The sequence below is a fragment of the Pteropus vampyrus genome, unplaced genomic scaffold (genome assembly GCF_000151845.1).
Source record: "Pteropus vampyrus isolate Shadow unplaced genomic scaffold, Pvam_2.0 Scaffold32, whole genome shotgun sequence".
NCBI lineage: Eukaryota > Metazoa > Chordata > Mammalia > Chiroptera > Pteropodidae > Pteropus > Pteropus vampyrus.
This window is the reverse complement of record NW_011888813.1, coordinates 9440659-9450342: the sequence shown is the minus strand read 5'-3', so window position 1 is coordinate 9450342 and position 9684 is coordinate 9440659. Positions and strand designations below refer to the sequence as shown.

The 9684-nt window shown below is 36.0% G+C and overlaps 1 protein-coding gene across 1 annotated transcript in view; it reads left to right on the top strand.

Moving 5' to 3' along the window:
- EML5 (echinoderm microtubule associated protein like 5) overlaps positions 1–9684 on the top strand; it is a 129950-nt gene that overhangs the window by 94225 nt on the left and 26041 nt on the right. Inside the window, exons 28-32 of the mRNA XM_023528865.1 lie at positions 846–860; positions 2776–2784; positions 4479–4557; positions 5671–5800; positions 8731–8829. Coding sequence (XP_023384633.1) covers positions 846–860; positions 2776–2784; positions 4479–4557; positions 5671–5800; positions 8731–8829 — 332 coding nt within the window. The remainder of the gene's footprint in view (positions 1–845; positions 861–2775; positions 2785–4478; positions 4558–5670; positions 5801–8730; positions 8830–9684) is intronic.

Here is a 9684-nt window from a genome sequence, read left to right as displayed (position 1 = left end):
TAAATTTGGCATGTCAGTAAATGTGACCTAATTTTAATCTGTAGGCCGTCTTTCATGGTAAAACACTTAAATTTTCTACCTCATTGTCAAGTGACCCAAATTCTGACAGATGGAAATATTTTACTGCTCACGAAGAATGGTTTGACACTGTCATAACTTAATCTTTGCTATCAGCTTGCATTTTTTTACAGCTAATCTTTTCAAATTATTTTTGAAATTATTTGGCACATGATTCTCAAATTATTTTATAATTAAACTCTACTAAATTCGTCTGAAAATGTCAAGACAGAAGAAGCCAGTAATGAGATTCATAGTTAGGAGTCTTCTTTTTCATAAAATGAAAGAATCAAAGGAAATAAAAATGAAGAGATATTTGTTTTTACCAACTTTGAACATATTTATGAGGCGAGAAAATGGTCTGTATAAATAATTGCTTTCATATTTTAAATAAAATATTGTCATCAAATATGAAACAAAATACTTTATAAACAGTTAAATGCTTATCAAATATTTTATCCACTTAAAAGGAAACTATGATGACAATTTGATAATTACTATACTTGGTTGATATTTTTGTGGGGTCTTTTTGCCTAAATGACATTAATATGTTATTTTTCTATAAATATTTGTGAAGCAAATTTTCTGTATTTAAAGTAATTTATTGTCAATCAAATTTCAAATAGTTTTGAATAAAAATATTCAAACAAATGAAACATAAGATTAGGCATGTTTGTATTTCTTTAAAATTCTGTTGTCATCTGGCCTTTATTCTCTTCACTGAACTGCTACATTTTATTCATCAGTTTTCAAATATGTTTCCTTTTTTATTCTTGCTCCTGTTGAAGGCAGGGCGTAGTAAGGTAAGTTTTATTAAAGAAAATACTCAAAAATTTACTCTTTTGGTCTTCATAGTATTAAGGTATTGATTTTTTTTCCTGTAAAACATGAAACTAAATTTGTCAAGAAAGAATCAGAAAACGAAATAAGACTAATTCTACGAAAGAGCTGGCGTTTTTTAGGTACAGTGTGTGGGCGTCGTTATGAGCATCTTTATTATGATCATTGGTTTTATAACTGACGTCTCATAAACTCCTATACTCAAGATAGTTTTGGTTTTTTCTTAAGTTTCAGAGGCTCATAAAACTGTTACTTCTACATTTCATAAACTTTCGTTTATAAACCTGTAAGCTTCATTTAATACATGTTTAATATATTCATTAATTTAAGAACATTAACATAGGGCGGTGATGGTATTTGTGTGTTTAATGACATGTGTGCAAGAAGGGACTCTTTGCTTATAGCTACTTTTAGTGACATGAAATGTTCTTTTTCATGTCTTCAAAAGTTCACGAAAAAGAACATTGTAGGAAAGGCTCGTCTTGTGTAGAAGAAGTAAAAAAAAAAAAAAAAGATACCATTAGAAAAATGCTGGAAGATAAGGATGAAAAAAGTAGATTTGAGACCAGATTGTGCAGAAACTGAAGTATTAGGTACTCCTTAATTCATTTGGCAGACAGCAAGAATTATCTGTCTTATGCAAGGGGCGATATGTACAAGATATGAGTCTAGAGTGTGATGTAACTTCTAAAAAGGCCTGTATAATCTAATCCTATTTTAACAGGAATAAAACATTCATATCTAACCTTAGATGTGAAGTTGCTTATTTAGGACTGATCTCTGCATTTTAAAGGGACGTTGATAGTTTACAGTGGTCTAGAAGGAAGCTCAGGATGAAGGAAGGTTGGAAGCCACTTCACACAAGTTGTAGGAATCACTTATCTAAAAAAAAATAAAACTAAGTGGAGATACAATTGCTGTCTTGGGTATGAACAGCTTTTATGCAGAAGTGACCTGTCACCAGCAATGTTTATGCAGAGTTTAGATGACCAGTTGTCATTGGTTCTATGCAGAGGTCTCCAACCCCTGGACCACAGACCAATACCGATCTGTGGCCTGTTGGGGACCAGGTCGCACAGCAGGAGGTAAATGGTGAGCGGTGAGCGAGTGAGCAAAATTTCATCTGTATTCACAGCCGCTCCCCAGCACTAGCATCACCGCCTCAGAATCCACCTCAGATCATCAGGCATTAGATTTTCATAGGAGCACCGGTCCCTGGTGCCAGAAACATTGAGGACTGCTGCTACTAAAGAGATGTCCTAGACACGTAAAGAGGATGCCTGGTTTCAGTGGGAGGATGGATGAGATGACTTCTGTGTCCCATCCAATTCTGTTGTGGTCATTATGTTATTAAGGAAAATTTTTTTTAAGTTACCTCTTTTGCTAGCAAAGTCCCCTGTCCAGCGTCGTCCTGAGTGAGACTCACTCTGCCTGCTCGATGGGACTGGACTCGGATCAGAACAGGGAGAGCTTAGATTCCGTAGACAGTTTCCTTAAGAGCGGCTGCCGTGCTACTAGCCTTTTAAGTTAGTTCTTAACATTTTACTGCCCTTTCTTAAGAACAAAGCTTTAATATTTTGTTTGTAATTCAGATAGCACTGGAGAAAAAGAAGAATGGCAAGCTTTAATGGTTACAGCATAGAGCATGTTGAGTTTTCATTTATTGTTCTTTTTTACCTTCTTCTGATATCCCTGCCATTAACAGAGTGACTTAAGCCCTTTCTTAAATGCAGTGATAAAAAACAATAGGCCTTTAATGTGTGCAATATAGTTTATCTGCATCATTAAACTTGTAAAAATATTTTATCATAGGAAATGTTTTGCTAATATTTTAAATTTCTGTTGTAATCATGTCCTTTTTTATCTGCTGCTGAAAAGAGGTTCCAGGTAATCCTCTTTCTTTTCTATGCTTCATGAGGCTGAATTTTGTATTTTCATATTTTTTATCTTTTTTTAATATTTCCCATTAACGAGCTATGTTACTTGGTCTTCTTCACCTCTGTTCAGTTTTTCACATTCCTCTCCTTTGAAATGAATCTTCCTGAAATGAATAACATCTCAATTATTAGATTCATACTACATAAGTAATTTTACAAGTTGTATGATTTTAAGCAATAATATATCTTAACTATTACACAGGGTTGTACAGGTAAAAAGTTACCTATTTCTTAAAGCTGTCAGATGATAATATTGAATCAAGTTCAACAAAATGACTTGGAAAAAAGCCAAGGCTGCTGTCATTCTCTAAAATGATCCTAGCAGAAATATTTTTGTGTAAAATATTATAAATTCAATTACATTTATTTTTTATAGACATTCAAAAAGTATTGAAAAAGGTTTGAAACCAAAATTTTGTGGTAATATGAAGTTCTTTGTCTTCTAAGTCCATTTAATTTTTATGCCACCAATTAATCATGCTTGTATCCTTCTACATACTGCTTCATATTACATATGAAAATACACATTTATATTACATGTTCAAGATATTAATACTTCATTTGCTTTTTATACATAAATTACTTGAAAATCATTTTAAGAATACAAATATTATGCTTTTTATGGACTTGTTCATAAATGTTGGAATTTTTTCACAAGAAAGTTAATTTGTCTCATTTCTTGATTTAGTTTTTACAAATTGAATATTAGCTTAAAATTTGGAGAAGGGAATTGATAGATGATTGATTTAGATTCAGTGTTCAGGTTATTAAACATTTGAAAAGTAGTTATCTGAATTAAAACTAAATGATGTGGAGTTTTTTAAAAATTAAATAAAGGGTCTTAGGAGAAGAGCCTCCACATTTAATGAATCAATATGAGAACCTAATGGGGCATTGTAAGTAGATCCTGAACTCGCAGTGGAAACAAATGGAGGGCTAGCCTGAGAGCTACTGTGCAGGTAAGGTTGATACATGTTTCGTAAATAGTGAGGATATGGGAAGAGGAGTCGGAGGCAGTAGTAATCACCTTCGGTAGAGTGCCATGTGGTTTACAGTGCTTTGTAACTGTAAAACGTCTTGCCTGACTAATTGATGGTGATGCCACAACCACGCTAGGGACTTCAGGAAGAAGAGAAGGTGAAGGGCATGGAGGGGAAGGTAACGAGTCCAAATTTGAACTCTGACATGATCTTTGTTGCCAACGGTATACAAAGTTTGCAGAAATATTTTCAGAATTCAGTTCAAGAAGAATATTGAGTTCCTGCCGTGTGCCGGCTACTGTGATAAATACTTTAAAGCAGTAATCCAAGCTTTGTCGATAATGCACCCCATCAAGAAGTTTTTAAGTACGTAAAACTAACAGTTGTATATTTTTATAAGCAGTCCGCTCTCATATTATTATAGTATTTACGTTATGAAATATATAGCAAAGAAAATAAAATGAATAAGAGGTCTAGTATTTTCTTTCCACCTTCATGCTTTTGAGGATATAAAGATGTAGAGATCACAGTCTAGTGAGCAACACAGGTGGGGTTCACTTTTGGACGGCGTGCCAGACATCTCTTCCTAGATGGCAGGTGAGGGAGGCTCAGTGACAGGTGCCTCTGATCGCTGCCTTTCCTCATCCCCACTTCCCTGTCTTAGGCCCCCTGTGAGCAGAGCCCCACCGCAGCCAGAGAAACTCCAGACGAACAACGTTGGCAAGAAAAAGAGGCCTATAGAGGTGAGAAAAACCCATTGTCTGGTGTTAACTTGTTCTTTAAAATGTATCTGGAGTTTATTCTGTTTCCTTTTTGTAAAATACCCGAATAGTATCATTTTTTATAAAAATAAACATTGCAAATAATCTTTTTTGTTTGGTTGTAAAAATTGATTGCTTAACTGTCAAGTCTGAGTTTTAGATTGATATCTTGCTGCTTTTTATTTTATTCATCATCCTTTTAGTTTTCAGTGAATAACATCCTGAATTGAACTGTGTCTCAGAGAACTTCTAAATGTAAATATATGGGAATGATTTATGGCTGACAGAAGCACAGGCACCTTCGCAATGTCTTACATTTAGTGGTTTGAATTTATGTTAAAAATTTAATACTTAAAACTAAACCAGGGACTTTTACCTCATGCAGTGTATTCACTTTAGGGTTCAGTGAAGGCTCTACTCCCGACCAAAGAAACTTTCTACAATAATTAAGAAGGGAAGTTCTCCAGGCATTTTATAACCCCAGTATTAGCAGTAGCAAGCCAACTTGGCTAAATCAGGTCATAAACGAGGTCTTGAGGCTATGGGAGGGTGATGGTTGCATTTCCTGTCCCACTCAGCCTCCCGAGGCCAGTGAAAGTGGTGGACCCTTCAGGAGCCGGATTATCTGCTGAACTAGAGCATGAGTTATCAGGTGGCATGCTTGGTTTTATGCACCAACATCGGTGCACTGTTCAGATCCTTAAACATACATCACTTGGACGTAATTTATACTGAGTAGTGTATGTGGATCAGACACTTTAACTAACAGTGAACACAAATTGAAATATTCTTTTCTGGAGCACAAGAAGTATCCAGGTGTTCAATACGTGAAGTCTTAAGGACTAAAAAATTCGTAGATGACCTGTGATTCTCTTTTCATTTTTAATACTTTATGTAGAAAAGTATGAAATGTGTGTCTTAGCTGTCCAAAACAGGTTACATAGAGAAGTATGTCTAGCTTAATTTTGTGTTCGCAGTTTGTAAAACATCAAGAACTCATCCTCCATTTTGACCGAAGACATAGTACTGTACACAACAAAAACTGGTGGACATTTAGATGAGAGGGACTGTCTAATGGTTTTATCATTGTTGTAGGACCTTGTGCTGGAGCTTGTGTTTGGCTATCGAGGCAGAGACTGTAGGAATAATGTCCACTACTTAAACGATGGCGATGATATAATTTATCATACTGCATCCATTGGGATTCTGCACCATGTTGCTACAGGTAGGAAACCCGGATTCTCCATCCCCTACTTTTTTTTAAAATTTAAAAAAATTTTAATTTTTTTTAAATTTTTTTTATTTAGCATCTTAAAATTCTTTGTTAAAACTATAATTAAAATGAATGAGCCCAGAATATAAATATTTAATACTGTAGAACTTCCTATTACTATTTCAAGTAACCAAATGTCTAGTCTTGATGGACTATAACAGCAGAAAAGGCTTTCATAATGCAAAGTGCCCACAGGTCTCTGTTAGAAGTGAAGGTTTACTGTTGTGTTAAAAGCAGTTTAATTGTGAAACCATTCATAACTTCACTGTTTCCCCATAACTTTAACGTGAAAATGGATGGTTTGGATGGTTGGTTCTGGTAGTGGTTGCAAGTCACATGTTGTTGGGTGAGTCGACTGCTGAGGGGTGGGGATGAGGTGGGTAGTGTTCTTACTGAGGCTTCAGAAAGCCAAAGAAGCTAGCTAAGAAAGCTGCTTGCCTTTGGCTCACTGATGATACCTTGTTGGATTCAATAAGGTGAGAAAACATTTCTTGATGTTTATTTAACTGATTGGATTGTTGAAAAGCAAAGTTCTCAGCATCATTTGATGACCAATGATGTAATAAGCCTACTAGCAACATTCAGTATGTAATTTTGAATTCTGTTTTATTTCAAAAAAAATGTAAACTTCATAAAGTCTGAAAGTTGGAAGTAAAAATAGAGGTTATCTAGTCTAGACTTTCTGGCTCTTTCTTCTGATAACTGTATGCTGAATAGGTAAAGAGTAGATTATATAAGTGATAACTCCCCACCCCTAGTCAGTATTAATCATTAATATCTTTCTGTTGTGGTTTCCTAAAGAAAAGGATTCACCAAGATCACACAGAAGTCAGTGGCAACTTTCCATTTAATTATCTGGGTCGTTTAAAAAATACCACTTAGAAAGAAAACTCTCTTTAAGTGAGACTTCATGTACCCTTCAAAGAAAATAGAAAATTAAAAAAAAAAAAACTACAAAGCGATAAATGTGTAAGTACACTTTTATGTGTATGCAGTCATGCACTGCTTAATGACAGGGATACCTTCTGAGAAATGCGTCATGAGGTGACGCGTGCGAACCTCGCAGAGCGCACTCACACAAACAGAGGTGGTCCAGCCTATGACGCACTGGGCTCAGGTACAGCCCATCACTCCTGGGCTACAAACCCGTACAGCATGTGATTGTACTGAATACTGTAGGCAGTTGTAACACAGTGGTAAGTAGTTGTGTATCTAAACGTATCTAAACATAGTAAAAATATGGTATAAAAGGTAAAAAATTGGACACCTATAAAGGGCACTTATCATGAATGGAGCTTGCAGGACTGGAAGTTGCTGTGGGTGAGTAGTGAATGCATGCAAAGCCTGGGACATTAATGTACACTAGACTTTATAAACACTGTACACTTGGAGCACACTCAATTTATGAAACAACATGAGATTAAATCAAGCACAAGGGGAAAAAAATGATACAATCAAGAAACACCATCAACAAGAGCTACGGGGGCACCTGCCAGTATAACACAGAATACTGTTTTACAGCAGACTTTTTTTTTTTAAGTAGAAAGAGTACACTCTAAAATAACAATACAATGTATAGTATAGTAAATACATGAACCAGTAAAATAGCCATTTTTTATTGTTAGCAGGTATTTTGTACTGTACATAATTGTATGTGCTGTACTTTTATATGACTGGCAGCGCAGTGGGTTTACAGCAGCATCGCCACAAACGCGTGTGATGCCTTGTGCTATGATGTTTGGATGTCACTAGGTGATAGGAATTTTTCAGCTCATTACCGTCTCATGGGACCACCGTCTTACATGCGGTCCATCATTGACCAAAATGTTGTTAACGCAGCATGTGACTCTCCTTATAATTTTCTTTACTTTTCTTATTTTTAATCACCTTTCTAATGATGGGGTGCGGAGCAAGGGCAGAGGGGAGACCAAGCACTGAGATTTGGCCTCTCCAGTTTTGAGGATACATCGCTATGTTCGTGGTCTACTAGCCGATCTACCAGTTTAGCTAACAGCACGTATGATTGCGTGTTGGTCCCTTTAACTGAACTCTCAAGCCTTGGAAAATATGAGGCACATTTCATTTTGAGAAGAAGTGTTAAAGTAACATTAGATCTGTTAAGCGTTATCATTGAATTGTTTTGTTTTGCTTTCTGGAGGACCTCGTACTGATGGCCCTCTGTAATTTGGACCCAACCTACCACCTTTTACACCCCTGTTTTATTTGCACAAGCCTACGTTTATTGCCTGCTGCATGGTCAAAGTCTACAAAGGAATTTTACTGTCACTATTACTAGATGGTTTACATCTTTGATCAAAATTCTTCAGCACTTCCCCACAGATTGCAGAATATGAAGTTTAATAGGCTGGCATTCAAAATCCTCTCTAATTCTAGTTCCAGTTTGCCTTTCAACTATATTTCTCACTTCTTCATGACGCTATACTTCAGCCAAATGAGCCATTTATTTGCACACCCAGTACTTTCCTGCCTTTGTACCTTTGCTTAAAGTATTCTTTTACCTAGAATTCCCTTCCCTACTCGCCTTCACAATCACAGAATCTGCTCTGTCAATCCATGAATCCATGTGCCTATAATTAGACTCTTTCTGCTGTGAATTCCCATAGCATTTTGATCTTCAACTCTCTCGTGGCACTTGCTGTCTCTAGCCTCGTGTCGCATAAGTTTATGCCTTTTAGGGCTCTGTCCCTTGCAAGGTGTCTGAGTCATTTTTCCATCCTTATGATGAGGTGCACATATGAAGTGCTCAAAAATGTGTTGAATAAGCAAGTAAGTTAAACAGCAGTTTATTGCTCTGCATAAGTGCATTTGGTTGTTAAATACCTTAAAGTTTTCAAATTTAATTCTCAAATTCTTTTTTATAGGGACTCAGAGTTTTTATCAGGAACATAATGATGATATTCTGTGCCTCACTGTTAATCAGCACCCCAAGTTTATCAACATAGTGGCAACTGGCCAAGTAGGTATGTTTCTATATTTTAAAAAGAAACAATTTTAAGTAATTTCTTGTTCAAGTTAATTCGGTATCCTAGGAAAAAATTAAAATATATTTGTGTATTGTTCAAAATGTATTTGCACATAAAGCACACAACCAGTTTGAACGTATTATTTCCTTCGGGTGCCTTTCTCTCACTTTGGTTATCTGAATTGGTTCAGACAGCTCAGAATTAAGAATAAGCTATTTTATGGTAGTTGAAATAGTTGGATTTAGTCCTTTGGCAGAAATTTCTGCTCAGCAAAAAGGTTTAATTTAAAAGGAGAAAGGAAGAATTAGAAGTAAATAGGAGGGCCAAGAACTAACTAGACGGAGGGCCAGGACATCTGCGTCAGCAGGGGTTAGACTGACGGGAGAGAGACGCCAAGTCTCTTCCACGGTGGGAAATCCCTCTGCCCTTTTCCTTTCCTGGGATTGATCTAATTTGACAACTGTTTTGAAATCACCCGGACTGCTGTCTTTTTTTTTTTTCTTTAATTATAGAAAATGTAAACATTAAGGCCATAACTCTACAAGCAAAATGACGAGAGGCTAGCAGGTCTATTTAGGACACGTCTACCCATCAGTGACCACTGGGTACACATCACAGATTCCGTCAGTCAGATCTTCACAACTCTGGCATAGTTTTTAAAAGTTATTGAAATCATGAGGTTTGTTGGATCTCAGCGGGCCTCAGGTGTCTCTTTCTTCTTAAATAAGATAATTTATGCTTTTAAAATCTTCATCTTCATACAGGTGCTAAATTTATCACTCCGATACTTATTCTCTAGGTTGCTTACTTCTACAGTTATGCCACAAAGACTCTTGAATTCTTCTTTTTTTT